The sequence below is a fragment of the Palaemon carinicauda genome, chromosome 7 (genome assembly GCF_036898095.1).
Source record: "Palaemon carinicauda isolate YSFRI2023 chromosome 7, ASM3689809v2, whole genome shotgun sequence".
In the NCBI taxonomy this organism is placed as follows: Eukaryota; Metazoa; Arthropoda; class Malacostraca; order Decapoda; family Palaemonidae; genus Palaemon; species Palaemon carinicauda.
The window spans coordinates 166,736,038-166,761,037 of NC_090731.1; the positions used below are offsets into that span (position 1 = coordinate 166,736,038).

General features: G+C 35.1%; 2 protein-coding genes across 2 annotated transcripts in view; one reads left to right on the plus strand and one right to left on the minus strand.

Annotated features, from left to right (window-relative positions):
- The window catches only part of LOC137644131 (uncharacterized), a 298,294-nt gene that overhangs the window by 7,013 nt on the left and 266,281 nt on the right, over nt 1-25,000 (plus strand). The window lies entirely within an intron of this gene.
- LOC137644646 (involucrin-like) lies at nt 18,602-21,365 on the minus strand. Its single transcript, XM_068377597.1, has 3 exons — nt 21,297-21,365; nt 19,279-19,863; nt 18,602-18,913 (listed from the first exon to the last, which is right to left on the minus strand). Exons 1-3 carry the CDS (start codon nt 21,363-21,365, stop codon nt 18,602-18,604), a joined length of 966 nt encoding a protein of 321 aa, XP_068233698.1.

Here is a 25,000-nt window from a genome sequence, read left to right on the forward strand (position 1 = left end):
ATAGGTTAGGATTTCTAGACTTTAACAACAACAACAACAACAAGAACAACAACAACAACAACAACAACAACAACAACAACAACAACAACAACAACAACAACAACAACAACAATAATAATAATAATAATAATAATAATCGTATGCTTTCTCTCCTCCCCCAAAACTGAAATAAAACAATGACATGAATAAATGTTTACTTTTTCTTTAAAAAATAACAGGTTTATCACAATGGTAAAATATTAAGGCACGTAACTAACAAGCAATAAGCGTGTTGCATAAGTAATGTAAGTTTCCTCCTCCCGAACAACAACTTTCCAATACAAAGTTCCTGACGTAAATAGACAAGCCTGAAGGTAGCAAGAGTCTTACTGGAAATTTGGTATCCATGTGAGAGAAAGAGAAAGGTCTTCAAGTCTTCCCAAAGTCTCTTCTTCAACTCCCCGAGCTATTTCCAAGTTGAAATCCCTTTTCCGGTCCACGTATTTCAAAGTTAAAATATCTTTCTTTATCCTATGCTTAAGGGGAATAGAGCCCATCTGCTATTTCATTTCAAAAGCCGAAATCGGAATGGTAAAGTTTTAGCATTTGAGCCGAGTCGAATTCATTTACAATCTGTTAAAAAAAGAAATGTGAACTTAAAAGTCGTATTTTACATAGAGGTAAAGAGGCCATACGCGGAATATATTCACCGAACTACAATGGCACTCTGTTGTAAGCAGTCTTGTACTTCTATGAATTCTCTTCAAAATTTAATGGATTTGTCCTTGGGTCATACACCACATATCCACCAAGTTTCAAAAAGTAGTTCTGCAGATTTTGTGTAATGTTCACAAATAAAGAAATAAACTAGTAAAATATTTGGCAGTTACTTAACATTCCCATTATTTTCAAAGTACTTCTTGAGTACTTTTACATTAATGTACTTTATCCAAGATATTCAGATTCATACTTATCTACAAAATACGTTTTAAGGAACCGAATACGGGTTTAAGTACTACACTGTAATTGTTCAGTGGCTACTTTCCTCTTGATAAGGGTAGAAAAGACTTTAGCTACAATAAGAAGCTCTTCTAGAAGGACACTCCAAAATCAAACCATTGTCCTCTAGTCTTGTGTAGTGTCATAGCCTCTGTACCATGGTCTTCCACTTGTCTTGGGTTAGAGTTCTCTTGCTTGAAAGTATACATTCAGGCAAACTATTCTGTGTCCTTGTTTCCTTTCCTCACAGGCTATTTTCCCTGTTGGAGCCCTTGGACTTATAGCATTCCTGCTTTTCTAACTAGAATTGTAGCTTAGCATTTAATAATAATAATAATAATAATAATAATAATAATAATAATAATAATAATAACAACAACAACAACAACTAGGGTCTAAAAACATCACTCTTGTGCCCTGCAAGCAGAGTTAAAGTAGCTGGAGGTCTACACCACGAATTATTCTAATATTTTTCATCACAATGAAATAGTGATATCTCTCTCTCTCTCTCTCTCTCTCTCTCTCTCTCTCGATGTAACTAAAATTACTTGAAATCTATAAAAATATCAAGTTATTCCGCATAAAATTATAGACATACTGGTGTACTGGTCAAAAATTGTTGTACAGCTTGTAAAATATATGCATTACTACGACCACATCTTGCAGGGAAATCGAGTGAAAATTTGACGACCTACTGGCAACAGTAACGTGAATTTTCATAACAGTACTTTGGATATACCCTTAAGAGAAGTAAATGCATTATGATCACCACAAATAATCTCCCCTATATAACAAAGAAAGAGTGTCTGACCTTATACATAAACTCACACACACACACACACACACACATATATATATATATATATATATATATATATATATATATATATATATATATATATATATATATATACATATATATATATATATATATATATATATATATATATATATATATATATATATATATATTATATACATATTATATATACACATACACACACATGTACAATATATGTTCGGCATTGCCAGACGTAAAACTACTCGGTTTCTCTCCGTCCCTTGGGTAGGGAGAAGAGGGAGTAGTCATGACCTGACGAGAGGGGGTACCGCAAGAGGTACACTTGAAAAGTTGGAAACCACAACTGCTGTGTTGTAGTTAGGAAAGGGTTGAATCGACGTGTATGCATATCTAATTAAACATATAACCGTCATTTTTTGAAGGGTCGTGTACACTAATCATAATGACGATGAAGTAGCTCATTTCATCACACATCTTGGTTAACAAGGTCGTTCCCAGTCCCCCCCCCCCCCATGTTCTGTACACTGCAGTGTTAGTGAACATATGAAATCCTCCGGGTTTCTTACCAAGAGCCAGGCGAACTTTCGACTCCGAGGAAATTAAAACGTCCAGCGGCACATTAAACAGCAGTGTGTTTTCCCAGTAAATTCTTTTCTGGGATGAAAATAAAAGATGTCCGTTTTTCACCTAAAGTTGGAAGCTTACTTTCTTGAGTGTACCTAAAAATAATTGGAACGTATTTCCTTTAGAAAACTACTAGTAATAAACTCAAGAAATATATCTTCACCTATGATTTACAATAATTAGAGAATTCTTGCAGTCTCTTTACTTAAGATTAATACTAACTATTGCACAAATGAAAAGTTTCTGGTCAAAGTGACTCTACATTCAACAAGAGATATATGAAAGAATTTTTTAAAGATAAATATTCAAATGTGTGATATCGCAAAAGAAGAGAACAGTTACGTGTTTAATTTCATTGCTGTCTGGGAATACGTTGTAATCACACAGGTGGTGCTTTGGTACTTTCAATGCCCTATAGCATTACCACTTTCCATAATGGCGTGGTTAATACAGATTGATTTCTGGAATAGAAGCTTGAATTATTTTATTCGGTGCTCGAAAATATTAAATTCTCTGACAAGGATACACCAGAGCTTGATTCGAGATATATCTGTAAAAAAAAAAAAAAAAAAAAAAAAAAAGAAGAAAAAAAAATCTTATCATTTCAATTTTTCTTTTGTGTCTGATGAAAAGGGGAGAGGGAGATGGGGTGCAATGAAAGAAATTATGACTTCGAAGTAATCCGATTATATCGAATAGAAAAAGTAAAATAAGGGCAATAAGACGATAGTGTATTAGAATAAAAACAATGAAAAAAAAAATTATGATAATCTTACGAACATTATCAATAAAATTCTACATTCATAATAACAAAACAAGAGCGACCACTCGGTAGAGTGCATACCTTCACCAACGCCACACAATAATATACGCGATTGAATTATGCCCATTCTGACACTAATTTTATGTAAATCGTTCAAAAAATTAAAATAATATAACAAAAACCCGTTTTTTACCTTTTCATGACATTGAGCTTAACCTTTGACCCAATCACTCCCAAAATCTAATCAAATTATCCTTGGATCATGGTCAATCATCCAATCAAATTTCCTGAGATTCCGTCAAATAGCTTTTGAGTTATACGAATCACAAACAAACATGAAAAAATAAAAAAATAAACGCCCATAAAATATATAACCATCTGGCGAATGTAATAATCTTAATAAGCATAATAACAACGAAGCATCAGAATGCAAATTTCCTGAAATTCGGTCAAATAGTTTTTGAGTTATGCGAATCACAAACAAACATGAAAAAATAAATACACGCCCATAAAAAATATAACCATCCGGCAAATGTAATAATCTTAATATAACCATCCGGCAAATGTAATAATCTTAATAAACATAACAACGAAGCATCAGAATGAAAATGAACAACACAAAGCCTCTCGCTTCTCGGACAGAAACAAGCAAGCATCGCAAAGAGCGTCAGATGAGAGAGCTATAGCTGGTTTGCCTCAGACCGACCTGCTTTTGGGTAACACGAGAGACACAGAGAGAACCTTAACAGGAAACCACGTTGACCGTCGGCGTCGACTGACAGCACGAGACGAGAGGGGGGAGAGGGATAAGAGGAGGGGGATAGTTAATACTAAGAGGGGGGTGGGGGGGATAAGAAGGGGGTCAAGGAGGTCTCCTAGAAGGAGGTAATGGCTCATGTCCATTATCCCTCATGAACTTGCTCGATTCGATAATGCATACCCGTGGCATGGTACATGCAAGGCTCCTTAAGTTGAGCTTGCATTATATAATATATGATGTATACGTTTTTTATATACATACATATATACAGTATATATATATATATATATATATATATATATATATATATATATATATATATATACTGTGTATGTATATATATATACTGTGTATATATATACATACATATATATATATATATACATATATATATATGTATATATACATATGTCTATATATGTACACATATATATACATATATATATACATACATATATATATATATATATATATATATATATATATATATATGTACACATAATATAAGGTATATCAGTAACAAACAACAAATGCACCCGTTTCTAATCCACTGCAGGATAAAGGCCTTAAACATGCCCTTACTCATGTCTGGAGTTTGTTCAGTTTTCCTCAACACGCTGACCACTGCAGATTGCTTGTGGTGGGAGACTTTAGTCTGATCGCTCACAGCAAACCACCCTAGTATGGGTGGCCCTGATTAGTACATCTTTGTTCATCATGGATTACATAAGCCCTTTCACCACGTTACATGCTAAAACACTTGTGGCATTAACTATTTTAAGAACATTTTTCCAGTTTTGTATCTCTCCTTATCTTCAAGACTAAAGTTTTGAATAAAAATTGAAAAACTGCTATCTTTACTAGAATTTTAAAACTTTATATATTAACCAGATGTCTACACTATAGTCCATTTCTTTTATCGAGGGAGATTTGCACCGACTCGCAGCGGTGCCCTTTTAGCTCGGAAAAGTTTCCTGATCGCTGATTGGTTAGAATTATCTCGTCCAACCAATCAGCGATCAAGAAACTTTTCCGAGCTAAAAGGGCACCGCTGCGAGTCGGTGCAAATATGACTCGCTAAAAGAAATGGACTTTAGTATTTTCATGATTTTTTATAGGAAATATCTCGAATTATCATATTTGTTGATTTTCATGTCTTTAGATTTCTTTTAATTTTCGTTTGTATGAGTGCGCTACCATTACATGAGCAAAATGATATCTTTGTATAGATTCCCAACTAACGCCATTACTTATTGACTGAAAGATCTGTCGGTAAAAGTTTATCAAATGGAGCAAAAAAGTTAACAAAATTAAAAGTTTATTAAATTGAGCAAAAAAGTTCATAAAATTAAGTTTATTAAATGGAGCAAAAAATAGTTATTATAAGTTAATTAAATGAAGCAAAAAAGTTACTAAAATTAAAAGTTTATTAAATGGAGCAAAAAAGTTCATAAAATTAAAAGTTTATTAAATGGAGCAAAAAAAGTCAACAAGAGTAATAGTTTATTAAATGGAGTGAAAAAGTTAATAAAATTTCAAGTTTATTAAATGGAGTAAAAAAGTTAATAAAGTTTAAAGTTTATTAAATGGAGCAACAAAATTTTAACATCTTAGTTTCCTTTAAGAAACGATACAAAAAGAATCAGGGAAAGGTAATCTTAAAATAATTGATGTAGTAAGTGACAATTTGCCTAAGAAAACACCAAAAATACACACATTTTTATGAACTTTACGAAGCGCTGTATAAAAAAAATATTGTCATTTGCTTAACAGCACTTCATAAAATTAATAATGATTTGATCACGTGTTTGCATGATCAGCCACCCTTTTTTTTTTACAGGCAGTGTTCCTAACAGTTTCTCTTTTGCTAAACACAGTATTTCCTGCTGCAATGTATAAACGTCTCCCTAGTTTCCCGTGTAGTATAAAGGAATCATTGAAGCCAACTTCAAAAATTCGAACTTGCAGAAAATATTTTCATGTTGAAAAGGATGCCATAAGTCTCTTTTTACAGTTTATATATTATTATTATTATTATTATTATCATTACCTCCTAAGCTACAACCCTAGTTGGAAAAGCAGGATGCTATAAGCCCAGGGGCTCCAACAGGGAAAATAGCCCAGTGAGGAAAGGAAACAAGGAAAAATAAAGTATTCTAAGAAGAGTAACATTGAAATAAATATCTCCTATATAAACTATAAAAACTTCAACAGAGGAAGAGAAATAAGATAGAATAGTGAGCCTGAGTGTACCCTCAAACAAGAGAACTCTAACCCAAGACAGTAGAAGACCATGGTACAGACGCTATGGCACTACCCAAGACTAGAGAACAAAGATCTGTTTCAATGTTGTTACTGTTCTTACAATATCTTATTTTAACTGTTCATTACTTCCCTTGCAGTTTATTTTTTTCTTTATTTCCTTATTCATTTCCTCACTGAGTTATTTTTTTCTTGTTGGAGCCCTTGGGCTTATAACATCCCCCTTTTCCAACTAGGGTTGTAGCTTAATACCGCTAGAGACTTATGGGGTCCTTTGACTGGCCTGTTCTACAGTGGATCCCTCCCTCTGGTTACGGTTCATTTTCCCTTTATCTACACACACACCGAATAGTCTGGCCTATTCTTTACATATTCTCCTCTGCCCTCATACACCTGACAACACTGAGATTACCAAACAATTCTTCTTCACCTAAGGGGTTACTGCACTGTAATAATTCAGTGGCCACTTTCCTCTTGGCAAGGGTAGAAGGGACTCTTTAGCTATGGTAAGCAGCTCTTCTAAGAGAAGGACACGACAAAATCAAACCATTGTTCTCTAGTCTTGGGTAGTGACATAGCCTTTGTACCATGTTCTTCCACTGTCTTAGGTTAGAGTTCTCTTGCTTGAGGGTACACTTGGGCACACTATTCTATCTTATTTCTCTTCTTGTTTTGTTAAAGTTTTTATAGTTTATATAGGACATATTTATCTTAATGTTGTTACTGTTCTTAAAATATTTGATTTTTCCTTTTAACCATTCCTCACTGGGGTATTTTACCTGTTGGAGTCCCTGGGCCTATTGAAACCTGCTTTTCCAACTAGGGTTGTAGCTTAGCAAGTAATAATAATAATAATAATAATAATAATAATAATAACCTTTCCTCACTGGGCTATTTTCCCTGTAGGAGTCCCTGGGCTTATTGAATCCTGCTTTTCCAACTAGGGTTGCAGCTTAGCAAGTAATAATAATAATAATAATAATAATAATAATAATAACCTTTCCTCACTGGGCTATTTTCCCTGTTGGAGTCCCTGGGCCTATTGAATCCTGCTTTTTCAACTAGGGTTGTAGCTTAGCAAGTAATAATAATAATAATGATAATAATAATAATAATATTAACTGTACATTCAGGTTCGGTGGTCCATACAAAAAAAAAAAAAAAAAAAAAACAAACCCAGACCAGCCATTGCACCACAGTCATAAACATTTTGAGAAAACCACACAAAAGATGAAAATGGGAAAAGTTCGGCTCGCTTAAAAAGAAGAGTGGAAAATCCCTGGCTGAATCAGGAACGGAACGACGAGTGTCTTCCCTGTCTCTATAATGGCTCCGAAATAAGTTCCCCGGCGAAAAAGTTTTGCTTCTGCTTATCCCTCTTAACGACGGACTCACAGACACACTCTTCGAGTTTTGTACTCGTATCAGGTTATGCAAGTTCAGGAGTAAATGGAAATGGTGGGATTTTTAAGGCGGTACATCTAGATCGCTGTAATAATAATATTGATATGCTTAATAATAATAGTAATAAAAATAGTAATAATAATAATAATAATAAATTTATTAATAATAATAATGATAATAATAATATTGATGATGATAATAATAATGATAATAATAATAATAATGCAAATACAACAAAGATAATTGTAAATAAAACAATAATAATAATACTAATAATAATAATGATAATAATAATATTAATAATAATAATAATGATAAATATCATAAAAATAATGATAATAATAATAATAATAATAGTAATAATAATAATAATATAAAAAATCATAATAATGCAAATACAACAATGATAATTGTAAAGAAAACAATAATAATAATAATAATAATAATAATAATAATAATAATAATAATGATGATAATAGCAAACATTATACTAATAATGTTGATAAAATAATGATAATAATTAAAAAAAAAACACTCAAAATTATGACAATAAAAGAAAATTATTTATAAGTTTAAAAACAATATCGCACAGTATATTCATAATTTAACTAAAAGTTGAACATAATTTCACCATTGCTTCCCAGCAAAGACTACAAATACTTCGTACGTCAATAGAACTCGCAACAAACAAAGAACTCCAGTTAAGAATCAAGTTTCAGAGGCTCGATGTTTCACTTCGGGCTAAAAAGGAAACTTCTTCCTCTAAAAGGAGATGCGCAAGGTTGCACATTGCCAGCGTCTTACGCCATCTATCGGGAAAAATAATGACTATTTCATGCTCTATTTTTAGATGTAACAATTGTCGAGGTTTTGAGTGAACGGTATTTATTATTATTATTATTATTATTATTATTATTATTATTATTATTATTGTTATTGTTGTTGTTGTTGTTATTATTATTATTACTACTTGCTAATCTACAACCCTAGTTGGAAAAGCAGGATGCTGTAATCATATATAGTTTTTTCTGGAGATTTTCCATTACTTTTTGAGGGAGTTAATGTGGATTGCTATTACCATTTCTGAATATTTTCGAAAAAGAAAACAACATTTGTTAAATCATTCTATGGTGTCGTGTAGATTTTCCTTAATCTACCCGAAAATTTAATTTAAAAATAAATTCAACTATGAAAAGAAAATTCATAACTCACAATAAATATAACATTCTTTTAAAATCAACTTCTCAAAAAAAAATAATAAACAAAAAGCTATGAATCAACTACCTGAATTAGGTAAACAAGACTGGTTTGAGAAAGACAACATAAATTTCTCCTCACAGCCTCTCCCTCGTTTCTTCCTTAATCCTGGTGCTAGAACAGCTTTAAAATCTACGAAAAGAACTGACTTTCTTCCTTGTTTATAAATAAAGATTATTTAACATAAAAATTTGCGTTAATAAATATTGGATAAAGATTTGGATGGTCAATGTTTATTTTCTCAACTTTGGATTTGTGCCGTTTGTTTTCCTTGTCAAATTTTGGGTTAGTTTTGATCAATAATAATAATAATAATAATAATAATAATAATAATAATAATAATAATAATAATAATAATGAAAATAATAATAATAATAATAATTAATAATTTATTTCTTTTCACCTCATGTAATGTAGAAATACATGAAATCAGTAAAAAACTACTCTAAGAATTATTCCCCGAAAACCTTTGCTCTCTCTCTCTCTCTCTCTCTCTCTCTCTCTCTCTCTCTCTCTCTCTCTCTCTCTCTCTCTCTCTCTAACAAGATGACAGTTTCAGATTTACCTTGGCATCGTTCCTGATACCCATAATCCAAGAGATTTGGTAAGTCGCTGACAACCAGATTCCATTACGACTGTTTTACAACCCTGCTCAAATGGTTTAACTCTGACTGTCAAAAGAATTTCGCCATTGAGGATTACCTGGTTTTAGCATAACTTGAAGTCCTTTATAACCTCGCTTCGCTGTGTTATTCAGAGCTATTTTGGTCTCTATATTAGCATTGTGGTAGCCTATTGGAAACGCTCTTCGCTGTTATTTTGGTCTCTATATTAGCATTGTGGTAGCCTATTGGAAACGTCCTTCGCTGTGTTATTTTGAGCTATTTTGGTCTCGTTGAATTAGCATTGTGGTAGCCTATTGGATACGTCCTTCGCTGTGTTATTCAGAGCTATTTTCGTCTCGTTAAATTAGCATTGTGGTAGCCTATTGGAAACGTCCTTCGCTGTGTTATTTTGAGCTATTTTGGTCTCGTTAAATTAGCACTGTGGTAGCCTATTGGAAACGTCCTTCGCTGTATTATTTTGAGCTATTTTTGTCTCGTTGAATTAGCACTGTGGTAGCCTATTGGAAACGTCCTTCGCTGTATTATTTTGAGCTATTTTTGTCTCGTTGAATTAGCATTGTGGTAGCCCATTGGAAACGTCCTTCGCTGTGTTATTTTGAGCTATTTTTGTCTCGTTGAATTAGCACTGTGGTAGCCTATTGGAAACGTCCTTCGCTGTGTTATTTTGAGCTATTGAATTAGCATTGTGGTAGCCTATGAAACGTCGTTCGCTGTTTTATTTTGAGCTATTTTTGTCTCTATATTAGCATTGTGGTAGCCTATTGGAAACGTCGTTCGCTGTTTTATTTTGAGCTATTTTTGTCTCTATATTAGCATTGTGGTAGCCTATTGGAAACGTCGTTCGCTGTTTTATTTTGAGCTATTTTTGTCTCGTTAAATTAGCATTGTGGTAGCCTATTGGAAACGTCGTTCGCTGTTTTATTTTGAGCTATTTTTGTCTCGTTAAATTAGCATTGTGGTAGCCCATTGGAAACGTCCTTCGCTGTGTTATTTTGAGCTATTTTGGTCTCGTTGAATTAGCATTGTGGTAGCCTATTGGAAACGTCCTTCGCTGTGTTATTTTGAGCTATTTTGGTCTCGTTGAATTAGCATTGTGGTAGCCTATTGGAAACGTCCTTCGCTGTGTTATTCAGAGCTATTTTGGTCTCGTTGAATTAGCATTGTGGTAGCCTATTGGAAACGTCCTTCGCTGTGTTATTCAGAGCTATTTTGGTCTCGTTGAATTAGCATTGTGGTAGCCTATTGGAAACGTCCTTCGCTGTGTTATTCAGAGCTATTTTGGTCTCGTTGAATTAGCATTGTGGTAGCCTATTGGAAACGTCCTTCGCTGTGTTATTCAGAGCTATTTTGGTCTCGTTGAATTAGCATTGTGGTAGCCTATTGGAAACGTCCTTCGCTGTGATATTATGAGCTATTTTGGTCTCTTTAAATTAGCATTGTGGTAGCCTATTGGAAACGTCCTTCGCTGTGTTATTTTGAGCTATTTTGGTCTCGTTGAATTAGCATTGTGGTAGCCTATTGGAAACGTCCTTCGCTGTGTTATTCAGAGCTATTTTGGTCTAGTTGAATTAGCATTGTGGTAGCCTATTGGAAACGTCCTTCGCTGTGTTATTCAGAGCTATTTTGGTCTCGTTGAATTAGCATTGTGGTAGCCTATTGGAAACGTCCTTCGCTGTGTTATTCAGAGCTATTTTGGTCTCGTTGAATTAGCATTGTGGTAGCCTATTGGAAACGTCCTTCGCTGTGTTATTTTGAGCTATTTTGGTCTCGTTAAATCAGCATTGTGGTAGCCTATTGGAAACGTCCTTCGCTGTGTTATTCAGAGCTATTTTGGTCTCGTTGAATTAGCATTGTGGTAGCCTATTGGAAACGTCCTTCGCTGTGTTATTCAGAGCTATTTTGGTCTCGTTGAATTAGCATTGTGGTAGCCTATTGGAAACGTCCTTCGCTGTGTTATTCAGAGCTATTTTGGTCTCGTTGAATTAGCATTGTGGTAGCCTATTGGAAACGTCCTTCGCTGTGTTATTTTGAGCTATTTTGGTCTCGTTAAATCAGCATTGTGGTAGCCTATTGGAAACGTCCTTCGCTGTGTTATTCAGAGCTATTTTGGTCTCGTTGAATCAGCATTGTGGTAGCCTATTGGAAACGTCCTTCGCTGTGTTATTCAGAGCTATTTTGGTCTCGTTAAATTAGCATTGTGGTAGCCTATTGGAAACGTCCTTCGCTGTGTTATGTTGAGCTATTTTGGTCTCGTTAAATTAGCATTGTGGTAGCCTATTGGAAACGTCCTTCGCTGTGTTATTTTGAGCTATTTTGGTCTCGTTGAATCAGCATTGTGGTAGCCTATTGGAAACGTCCTTCGCTGTGTTATTCAGAGCTATTTTGGTCTCGTTAAATCAGCATTGTGGTAGCCTATTGGAAACGTCCTTCGCTGTGTTATGTTGAGCTATTTTGGTCTCGTTAAATTAGCATTGTGGTAGCCTATTGGAAACGTCCTTCGCTGTGTTATTCAGAGCTATTTTGGTCTCGTTGAATTAGCATTGTGGTAGCCTATTGGAAACGTCCTTCGCTGTGTTATTCAGAGCTATTTTGGTCTCGTTGAATTAGCATTGTGGTAGCCTATTGGAAACGTCCTTCGCTGTGTTATTCAGAGCTATTTTGGTCTCGTTGAATTAGCATTGTGGTAGCCTATTGGAAACGTCCTTCGCTGTGTTATTCAGAGCTATTTTAGTCTCGTTGAATTAGCATTGTGGTAGCCTATTGGAAACGTCCTTCGCTGTGTTATTTTGAGCTATTTTGGTCTCGTTAAATCAGCATTGTGGTAGCCTATTGGAAACGTTCTTCGCTGTGTTATTCAGAGCTATTTTGGTCTCGTTGAATTAGCATTGTGGTAGCCTATTGGAAACGTCCTTCGCTGTGATATTCAGAGCTATTTTGGTCTCGTTGAATTAGCATTGTGGTAGCCTATTGGAAACGTCCTTCGCTGTGTTATTCAGAGCTATTTTGGTCTCGTTGAATTAGCATTGTGGTAGCCTATTGGAAACGTCCTTCGCTGTGTTATTCAGAGCTATTTTGGTCTCGTTGAATCAGTATTGTGGAAGCCTATTGGAAACGTCCTTCGCTGTGTTATTCAGAGCTATTTTGGTCTCGTTAAATTAGCATTGTGGTAGCCTATTGGAAACGTCCTTCGCTGTGTTATTCAGAGCTATTTTGGTCTCGTTAAATTAGCATTGTGGTAGCCTATTGGAAACGTCCTTCGCTGTGTTATTTTGAGCTATTTTGGTCTCGTTGAATTAGCATTGTGGTAGCCTATTGGAAACGTCCTTCGCTGTGTTATTCAGAGCTATTTTGGTCTCGTTAAATCAGCATTGTGGTAGCCTATTGGAAACGTCCTTCGCTGTGTTACGTTGAGCTATTTTGGTCTCGTTAAATTAGCATTGTGGTAGTCTATTGGAAACGTCCTTCGCTGTGTTATTTTGAGCTATTTTGGTCTCGTTAAATCAGCATTGTGGTAGCCTATTGGAAACGTCATTCGCTGTGTTATGTTGAGCTATTTTGGTCTCGTTGAATTAGCATTGTGGTAGCCCATTGGAAACGTCCTTCGCTGTGATATTTTGAGCTATTTTTGTCTCGTTAAATTAGCATTGTGGTAGCCCATTGGAAACGTCCTTCGCTGTGTTATTTTGAGCTATTTTGGTCTCGTTAAATTAGCATTATGGTAGCCCACTGGAAACGTCCTTCGCTGTGTTATTCAGAGCTATTTTTGTCTCGTTGAATTAGCATTGTGGTAGCCCATTGGAAACGTCCTTCGCTGTGTTATTTTGAGCTATTTTGGTTTCGTTGAATTAGCATTGTGGTAGCCCATTGGAAACGTCCTTCGCTGTATTATTTTGAGCTATTTTTGTCTCGTTGAATTAGCATTGTGGTAGCCCATTGGAAACGTCCTTCGCTGTGTTATTTTGAGCTATTTTGGTCTCGTTGAATTAGCATTGAGATAGCCTATTGGAAACGTCTTAGTCTGGCGATCTGCTGGACTGGGGTTCGAGACAGGCTCAAACTCGGTATTTTCTTCAACCTTACCATGCTTGTGAACAGGGGCAGGACCGTTCATAAGAGATCGATGCTGTTGTGCTTGCCTGCGTTGAAATATATAATCTATAAAGTGTTCCAGCTAACAGAGTAGGTCTCCCGTGAGCCGGGCACCTACACGACGGGTTGCCAACGCAAGAGCCCGTGCTCAGCTGAGCAAAATATATATATATATATATATATATATATATATATATATATATATATATATATATATAAAAGATTGGAGATTTTGTGGAGTCTATAGGCTTACCTGCTGTGTCATCAGCAGCCATTACCTCCCCACCCCGGTCCTTGCTTGGGTGGAGAGGGTGCCGGGGCGATGATCATTTGTATATATGGTTAGTCTCTAGAGCACTGTCCTGCTCGGTCATTGTCACTGTCCCTTGCCCCTACCATTCATGGATGTCCTTTAAATCTCATGAGCAACGTAAACATGAAGACGACATATAGGAATCCGAGTTCTTTCAGTCTGTTCAGCAAATGATTTAGCATATTCATAGGCCAATAATAATAATGATAATAATAATAATAATAATAATAATAATAATAATAATAATAATAATAATAATAATAATAATAATAATAATAATAATAAAACGCTAAACGCTAGTACAAAAATGAATCTGTTTACACCATTCTTTACCGAAAAAATAAATTTACTCTACCTCAGTGACATTTAAAACTAAATATAACTCTACCTCAACTAAAATTGATCGTAGTAGTTGGGATGCTGTAGGTTGAGCCATAAAGTAAGTGACAAAATCATAGCTCAAACTATGACTAATTTTGAAAACAAAAAAATTAACTAAGTGTAACAAATAATTCGGCCAGGCATAATCTTATTATAAATATTTTCTAAAATCTTAAATATGCGTCCAATTGCGTAAATGATTATTAATTGTTGTACTAAAAAAAAAAAAAAAAAAAAAAAAAAAAAAAAAAAAAAAAAAAAAAAAACAGCGACAATAACGAGAAGAAAAAGAAAAGAAAAGTTCTCTTTGCCAGAGGTTGAGCGTCTCGAAGTTGAAAACCCATTTGGTCCCTTTCACTCTTCATTCTTTTCACAGAGATTTCTCAGCTGCAAACGCCCACGGGATTAAGACAGGGTCTTTGGATGTTGTGGGTAAACATTCTCAGCAAACCAGATACAAACAAGTAAAAATAAATGTAAATAGAGAGTAATCCTGGATTTCTCAAGCGGGGCCACTTCTGGCGTGCCATACGGGTCGAGGGATTGGCTTTTAAGAAGGAAGTAACCCATTCATGCCTATGAATATCTTTCAAGGATATACTGTACTGTCCACCTACGTGTGCTAGAGTGTGGTTAGACGCGCATGCGTGTACTGACTCATGTCCTGGGTTCTGGTTGCTCTTGTTTAATCAGTAAAACAAACAACGACATAGTGATACAACTGATTGAAGGACAAATACTACACATAGTGATACAACTGATTGAAGGACAAATACTACACATAGTGATACAACTGATTGAAGGACAAATACTACAGCGAGAAATGGCTCTTAAACAAGAGACAATTAATTGAGACGTGAAGTGGTGTTTAAGATTAATTCGGCATCTGTGCAACGAGACCCTGATTAATGGCTTTCGGTAACTGCAATTAGAGTAGTGATGCGACGGGTCGACTTGAAACCTGATATCTCCAAGCAGTGTCTGGTTGCGGATGTCTGGTCATCTCAGGGCTGTCAAGAGATAATGTGCTTTGTGAATGTTACTTGAGCCTTGCATGGTGGGTTGAGGCTATCGTGTCTAAACACTCTAAATACCAACAAAGGTTTAAGGTTTAAAGGCCACTCATGAATGACAGAGGCAAGAGACAGTGACAATGCCCTAGCTAGCAGGACAATGCCTAAGAGACTGACCATATATACATATAATCAGCGCTCAAGCCCCCTCTCCATCCAGGCTAGGACCAGGGAGGGCCCGGTAATGGATGTTGATGACTTAGCAGCTAGACCCCATAGGCCCCCTCAAACCGGCCATCCTTAGTTCACAAGGATGGTGAGGTTGCGGACACTAAAAGCAACAATCAAGCTTGAGAGGAATTCGAACCTTACTCTGGCGAGAGCCAGAGAGGGACACCAGTGGAGATACTACCGCTAGAGAGTTATGGGGTCCTTTGACTGGCCAGACAGTACTACATGGATCCTTCTCTTTGGTTACGGTTAATTTTCCCTTTGCCTACACATATACCGAATAGTCTGGCATACTCTTTACAGATTCTCCTCTGTCTTCATACACCTGACAACACTGAGATTACCAAATAATTTTTATTCACCAAAGGGGTTAACTACTGCACTGTAATTGTTCAGTGCCTCTTGGTGAGGGTAGAAGAGACTCTTTAGCTATGGTAAGCAGCTCTTCTAGGAGGACACTCCAAAATCAAACCATTGTTCTCTAGTCTTGGGTAGTGCCATAGCCTCTGTACCATGGTCTTCCACTGTCTTGGGTTAGAGTTCTCTTGCTTGAGGGTACACTCGGGCACACTATTCTATCTAATTTCTCTTCCTCATGTTTTGTTAAAGTTTTTATAGTTTATATAGGAGATATTCATGTTAATATCATTCTTAAAATATTTTTTTTTTCCTTGCTTTCTTTCCTCACTGGGCTATTTTCCCTGTTGGAGCCCCTGGGCTTATAGTATTATGCTTTTCCAACTAGGGTTATAGCTTAGCAATTAATAATAATAATAATAATAATAATAACAATAATAATAATAATAATAATTTCCAACAGGCCACCACAGACAGCCTCTATTTAGACATTGGAAAGACAAATACTTCCCGAGGATCATTTAGACATTGGAAAGACAAATACTTCTCGAGGATCATTTAGACATTGGAAAGACAAATACTTCCCGAGGATCATTTAGACATTGGAAAGACAAATACTTCCCGAGGATCATTTAGAGATTGGAAAGACAAATACTTCCCGAGGATCATTTAGACATTGGAAAGACAAATACTTCCCGAGGATCATTTAGACATTGGAAAGACAAATACTTCCCGAGGATCATTTAGACATTGGAAAGACAAATACTTCCCGAGGATCATTTAGACATTGGAAAGACAAATACTTCCCGAGGATCATTTAGACATTGGAAAGACAAATACTTCCCGAGGATCATTTAGAGATTGGAAAGACAAATACTTCCCGAGGATCATTTAGACATTGGAAAGACAAATACTTCCCGAGGATCATTTAGACATTGGAAAGACAAATACTTCCCGAGGATCATTAAGAGATTGGAAAGACAAATACTTCCCGAGGATCATTTAGACATTGGAAAGACAAATACTTCCCGAGGATCATTAAGAGATTGGAAAGACAAATACTTCCCGAGGATCATTTAGACATTGGAAAGACAAATACTTCCCGAGGATCATTTAGACATTGGAAAGACAAATACTTCCCGAGGATCATTTAGACATTGGAAAGACAAATACTTCCCGAGGATCATTTAGACATTGGAAAGACAAATACTTCCCGAGGATCATTTAGACATTGGAAAGACAAATACTTCCCGAGGATCATTTAGACATTGGAAAGACAAATACTTCCCGAGGATCATTTAGACATTGGAAAGACAAATACTTCCCGAGGATCATTTAGACATTGGAAAGACAAATACTTCCCGAGGATCATTTACAGATTGGAAAGACAAATACTTCCCGAGGATCATTTAGACATTGGAAAGACAAATACTTCCCGAGGATCATTTAGACATTGAAAAGACAAATACTTCCCGAGGATCATTAAGAGATTGGAAAGACAAATACTTCCCGAGGATCATTTAGACATTGGAAAGACAAATACTTCCCGAGGATCATTAAGAGACTGGAAAGACAAATACTTCCCGAGGATCATTTAGACATTGGAAAGACAAATACTTCCCGAGGATCATTTAGACATTGGAAAGACAAATACTTCCCGAGGATCATTTAGACATTGGAAAGACAAATACTTCCCGAGGATCATTAAGAGATTGGAAAGACAAATACTTCCCGAGGATCATTAAGAGATTGGAAAGACAAATACTTCCCGAGGATCATGAAGAGATTGGAAAGACAAATACTTTCCGAGGATCATTTAGACATTGGAAAGACAAATACTTCCCGAGGATCATTAAGAGATTGGAAAGACAAATACTTCCCGAGGATCATTTAGACATCGGAAAGACAAATACTTCCCGAGGATCATTTAGACATTGGAAAGACAAATACTTCCCGAGGATCATTTAGACATTGGAAAGACAAATACTTCCCGAGGATCATTTAGACATTGGAAAGACAAATACTTCCCGAGGATCATTTAGAGATTGGAAAGACAAATACTTCCCGAGGATCTATTTCTGAAATCCAGGTGGCTCCTACAGAGCAAAAAACACAGGAGCATCGAGCCCATTCATGCCGTTGACACAGCTTCCTTTCCTCACTGGGCTATTTTCCCTGTTGGAGCCCCTGGGATTATAGCATTATGCTTTTCCAACTAGGGTTGTAACTTAGCAATTAATAATAATAATAATAATAATAATAATAATAATAATAATTTCCAACAGGGCACCACAGACAGCCTCTATTTAGACATTGGAAAGACAAATACTTCCCGAGGATCTATTTCTGAAATCCAGGTGGCTCCTACAGAACAAAAATACAGGAGCATCGAGTCCATTCATGCCGTTGACACAGCTGCACGAGACGCAGGAGTAATCAGATTTATATCACTGGCGCAGCTGCATCCCAGTTTGAATTTCATATAGCTAATGCCAGCTTTGGATTAATCGGATTCTTACAATTTACGACTTACTTCCTGAATCGGTTTATGTTTATTTGTATCTGGGATATTTCCGGGTTTACAAACTAATCCTACTAGAAGGGATTTAACACTTTATTGCTGTATTGCTCAGTGATAGATACCTCTGGATTTAACACTTTATTGCTGTATTGCTCAGTGATAGATACCTCTGGATTTAACACTTTATTGCTGTATTGCTCAGTGATAGATACCTCTGGATTTAACACTTAACCTCTGGATTTAACACTTTATTGCCGTATCGCTCAGTGATAGATACCTCTGGATTTAACACTTTATTGCCGTATTGCTCAGTGATAGATACCTCTGGATTTAACACTTTATTGCTGTATTGCTCAGTGATAGATAACTCTGGATTTAACACTTTATTGCTGTATCGCTCAGTGATAGATACCTCTGGATTTAACACTTTATTGCCGTATTGCTCAGTGATAGATACCTCTGGATTTAACACTTTATTGCTGTATTGCTCAGTGATAGATACCTCTGGATTTAACACTTTATTGCTGTATTGCTAAGTGATAGATACCTCTGGATTTAACACTTTATTGCTGTATTGCTCAGTGATAGATACCTCTGGATTTAACACTTTATTGCTCAGTGATAGATACCTCTGGATTTAACACTTTATTGCTGTATTGCTCAGTGATAGATAACTCTGGATTTAACACTTTATTGCTGTATCGCTCAGTGATAGATACCTCTGGATTTAACACTTTATTGCCGTATTGCTCAGTGATAGATACCTCTGGATTTAACACTTTATTGCTGTATTGCTCAGTGATAGATACCTCTGGATTTAACACTTTATTGCTGTATTGCTCAGTGATAGATACCTCTGGATTTAACACTTTATTGCTGTATTGCTCAGTGAGATACCTCTGGATTTAACACTTTATTGCTGTATTGCTCAGTGATAGATACCTCTGGATTCAACCCTTTATTGCTGTATTGCTCAGTGATAGATATCTCTGGATTTAACACTTTATTGCTGTATTGCTCAGTGATAGATACCTCTGGATTTAACACTTTATTGCTGTATTTCTCAGTGATAGATACCTCTGAATTTAACACTTTATTGCTGTATTGCTCAGTGATAGATACCTCTGGATTTAACACTTTATTGCTGTATTGCTCAGTGATAGATACCTCTGGATTCAACACTTTATTGCTGTATTGCTCAGTGATAGATACCTCTGGATTTAACACTTTATTGCTGTATTGCTCAGTGATAGATACCTCTGGATTTAACACTTTATTGCTGTATTGCTCAGTGATAGATACCTCTGGATTTAACACTTTATTGCTGTACTGCTCAGTGATAGATACCTCTGGATTTAACACTTTATTGCTGTACTGCTCAGTGATAGATACCTCTAGATTTAACACTTTATTGCTGTATTGCTCAGTGATAGATACCTCTGGATTTAACACTTTATTGCTGTATTGCTCAGTGATAGATACCTCTGGATTTAACACTTTATCCAGGCTCACATAACTTATATTTTCTCTTTGGGTGCTAAGCAAATATTATTTAGGATTGTAACAAAAGACAAACTAATTTAGTTTCTGTTAACGTTAATCCCTTTTTTCAATGTAACCATCGTTGGAAATAGCATAATAAAAAAAATCTTAGTTAATTCTATTTATTAGCTGAAAAGGTTCATTTCAGCATCACACAAATCCACTGACCAAATTACTTTTGAAAATCTTTCTAATGACTAATTAAGGCCTAAATTTTATAGTTTATATAGGAAATATCTATTTGAATGCTGTTACTGTTTTTAAAATATATTTTTCCTTGTTTCCTTTCCTCACTGGGCTATTTTCCGTGTTGGAGCCCCTTGACTTATAGCATCCTGCTTTTCCAACAAGGGTTGTAGCTTAGCAAGTAATAATAATAATAATAATAATAATAATAATAATAATAATAATAATAATAATAACAATAATAATAATAATTAGTCTCACGCAATATTTCTACAACGAAGGAATCCTGTCATAAATAGCCGCTATGTAAATGTTCAATCTGATGGAAATAAAACAATTCAAATTCGAGATATAATAAAAACGAAATATTTCGTTCAAGACGAAACTGAAGACTTTCTTGTTCTCTAAGTGCTTCGATAATGTAGATTTGATAATAATCATCAGTTATGCAATGTGATATATAAACTACTTAATAACTTATGATGATAAAGTTACTGTTCTTGTACGTCCTCTGGTGAGTAGGGTTCCTCTGCGTGATAGGACCAGGATAGCGGTCCTTTAAGTAAGTAAGTAAGTAATGAAGTAAGTAAGTAAATAAGTAAGTAAATAAATAAGTAAATAATTAAGTAAGTAAGTAAGTAAGAATGTAAGTAAGTGGAAACAAGTTTAAAAACCGACAAAGCGCTTCCCTCCAAAAATTTACTTTCCCTAGGATCGAGGGAAAAAAAAAAAAAAAAAAAAAAAAGGACTTCCTAAACTGTCGTATACAGCAAACCACATCCCAGCTTCCGTAACACTTCCACTTCATTTTACCAAAAATCTATCAGAAAAAAAGGTGGAATTCTTAAACAAAGCCGTAATATATTACAAAGTTCTACTTGGAAAAAAAAAAACACCATAAAACTGTCGGAAACGTTATTTACGTGATGATCATAGTATTGGAGAAGGAGGGAACTCCTAGAAGAGAATATTGAGCCATGGTTAAAGGATAGCGAGTAGAGATAAATTTGGAAACAACTAAAGGTAGTCATGCTTTCAGGGTGTGAAAAAGAGGAAGGAATATATATATATATATATATATATATATATATATATATATATATATATATATACACATATATATATATATATATATATATATATATATATATATATATATATATATATATATATATAAACATACTCACACTCACACAATAGCAAACGCAGCTGTGTCTAGTCCACTGCAGGACAAAGGCCTCAGACGCCTTATTCATGTCTGAAAGCTAGTCAAGGTTTGAGGGTGTGAAAAAGCGCAAGAAGTAGATATATATATATATATATATATATATATATATATATATATATATATATATATATATATATACACACACACATATATATATATATATATATATATATATATATATATATATATATATATACACACACACAATAGCAAACGCAGCCGTGTCTAGTCCACTGCAGGACAAAGGCCTCAGACGCCTTATTCATGTTTGGGGTTTGGCCATTGCATCACAAAGCTGGTCATTATGTATTGCTGATGGTTGGAGATTTAGTCTGATCAGTGATCTATCACAGCAAACCATCCTAGTATAGGTGGCCCTGAGTAGTATAGCTTTGCTGATCATGGTGATACAAAAACCTGTTTCACGGCGTTAAGGTATTCCAACACTGGAAGGGAGACACACAAATATATATATATATATATATATATATATATATATATATATATATATATATATATATATATATATATATATATATATATATATATATATATATTCAAATAAGCCATATATATTTTTGATACATTAATGTCTGGATTCTCTTAACGACATCGGGATCAGAGCCCCAGGCGAAATCACACAAAGATAAGAGCTTGTGACCAGTCGAGAATTCGCATGGGGCTCTGATCCCGAGGTCGTTAAGAGAATCCAGACATTAATGTATCAAAAATATATATGGCTTATTTGAATATGAAAAACACGTCTAAATGTGCAAAATTTATCATACACACACACACACACACACACATATATATATATATATATATATATATATATATATATATATATATATATATATATATATATACATATACATACCGAATTTACAATGGCCATATACACATTCCATTCCTCAACTTGTATGAAGAAAGAACCCAACATACCGGGAATAGCGGCCTCACATCCACCTCCACTTTCTAAACTATAATAATTAATTTCGGAAGGAAATCTATCGACTCTCCATTTAACCAATACTCTATTCTGAACAAACACTTATTGGAAATGTTCCGTTCCATTGCAGAAGGGATAAAAACTCATCGCACACCACAGCACAGCAGGAATTGGACCGTAATTTGACCGTGTGTATTACCGCGTTCTTCAAATGCCTTTTCTATACCCACTTTCCATCGGACGCGCTTCGATGACCAGGCAGCTTCGATGCCTCTCTCCTAGCTTTCTCTCTTGTCTCTTCTCCGTCTTCTGTTTCCTGAACATATGTTCGTAATTGTGTTCGTTTATTGCCATTTATTTAGATATATTGAATCCTCTTTATTCTTCAGCTGAGAGGAAAGGTGGGTGAAAGAAAAGTGGGGGCAGTAAGGAAATAGGAAAGTTAAGTATTTATAAGTAATACATATATAAAAAGGTACATTTTTCTTGTTATGGTCTTAAAGTTACTCTTTCATTCCTATGAAGTATTCGGTTTTTAACCCCATTTTTGTGCTGGGGTGAAGATGCGCCATTAAATCGCTTATCTAGGAAATGCACGGAGCAACAATATGTAAGACTAAGTACATATATACCCTAAAGTCAGATTTGTGTACACACGTACTCTCACTTATTTATAAACACATACACACACACACACACACACACACACACACACATATATATATATATATATATATATATATATATATATTTATATATGTATATTACATTCTTTTTGCAAATGAATTCCTTTCCAGTAAAAAGTAACAAGTCCAGTGAAAAAATCAAAACGGTCCCAGCGAAACTTCATACTTGACTGTTGAATCGTGGACATACTATCATGTGCGGAAAACTTATCCAATATCAATCAATTAATCTATCTTGTTCAGAAGGCCCATCAGCATTGTAAAAATCCCTACTACAAACCTTACACAATCCACCTCTATCTTGCAATCAATCACACGATTCACTCTTTTTCATCCCTGCACATACTGGTACTGATTCATAATGTAGCAACGAAGGCTATCGGCCAAATAGATTTGGACTATAGGGGCATCCTAAATATGAATCATGCATTTGATTTGTAAATCTATAAATCACTTATAGGCAATTTATGAGTATTAAATAAACACATGAGTAAGTAAATTTCAAAACCGTTTTGCTTATTTTGAAAAATGTTTAAAAATATTTCATCTTTGTATTAAGTAAGCACATGACTAAGTAAATTTTAAAACCGGTTCGCTTATTTGGGAAATTGTTAAAATATATTTCATTTTTTAAATATTGTGAGCTTTAATATATAAAAACGTCTACATAAGGAAACCGAAGTGTAAGTCGGTTACCCCATCTCCTAATGCTATTGTCTAATTCAATATCTGCTAAATTGCACGGATTCCTCTACGTGGAAATGCAGTCTCCATCAAAATTACAATTTGAAAATCATAATACGAATGCCATGAACACGCATATAGTTAAAAACTTGTTTTCAATGTCATGAAAGTCTCACGAACTCAGTATGAGTGAGAAAGTTATTGGAGGACCTTGCAAAATGTAATGAATAGATCCAAAGTCTGTGTGAAGAGCTGCAAGTTTGGATCAAACTGCAAATGGCAGTAGTCTTGGAGGAGAAGTAAAAAAATACTGACAAACATATAACTCATAAGAAATGTAGAACATATTTATTTGCATGTCGAAAATGAAATACCAACATGACAATATTCTAATACTTCCTACTACTTCTAATAATTAGGGTTGTAGCTTGTCTAATAATAAGGACAATAACATTGATAATATAACTAGAGGGGCACTCAGTAAAGCGCAGACCTCCGCTGCGTCAGCTTATTTCTCGATTTTTTGCTCGACCGGGACTTTTAACCTTAACATGTATTAACTGACGTGAATTTTCATACATTCAAATATGAACCAGGTTTGAAGTTTCTGTGACAACGATGTCCAAACCTTGGCTGAGCACATGAATTTTACATTTTCCTTGACTGTGACCTTAACCTTTGACCCTGACCTTCCAGTAGTTAATCCTTTCCTGCTTTTAGAATGAACGTTAATCCCTGCAAGTTTCATTACTCTACGATTAAAATTGTGGCCAGGAAGCTGTTCTCAAACAAACACAAACAAAAATAAACAAACAAATTCCTTCCAATTCCTTGGCGGAGGTAATAATAATAATAATAATAATAATAATAATAATAATAATAATAATAATAATAATAATAATAATAATTGCATAAAATAAGTCAAATAGAATTATAATTTATGAAAGCATGATATTTTTTCTCGAGTTTCTAACAAGACAAATGACTTTCCAACATTTTTTTGTCTGAAGGACCAGCAAACCAACCAGCTGTTAAAATTGCGGAAATGGAGGGCGTGTCACAGCCAACAGTTTATTGCCTGACTCATCTTCTTATGAATATCGTCTTATCACGGAGAGGCAATATTATCACTGAACGCGTTTTTTCCCCAGCCTCCTAACTGACAGAAGTGCTAAGAAAGGATGATAAAGTGCTGGACCATAAAAGCAAAGCAAGCAAGGGAATATCGCCGATGCGTTCGCCCAGAGAGAGAGAGAGAGAGAGAGAGAGAGAGAGAGAGAGAGAGAGAGAGAGAGAGAGAGAGAGAGAGAGAGAATATGTTCCGCACTTATGGTATTGGTT

Excerpts from the sequence above, each read along its gene's own strand:
- LOC137644646 (XM_068377597.1), bottom strand. The coding sequence starts at position 21,365 with ATGAATAAGGCGTCTGAGGCCTTTGTCCTGCAGTGGACTAGACACAGC. Across the intron at positions 19,864-21,296 it reads GCGTTTGCTATTGTGTGAGT|GTATCTATCACTGAGCAATA; the intron begins GTGAGTATGTTT and ends TTAAATCCAGAG. Across the intron at positions 18,914-19,278 it reads ATAAAGTGTTAAATCCAGAG|CAATACAGCAATAAAGTGTT; the intron begins GTATCTCACTGA and ends TCTATCACTTAG.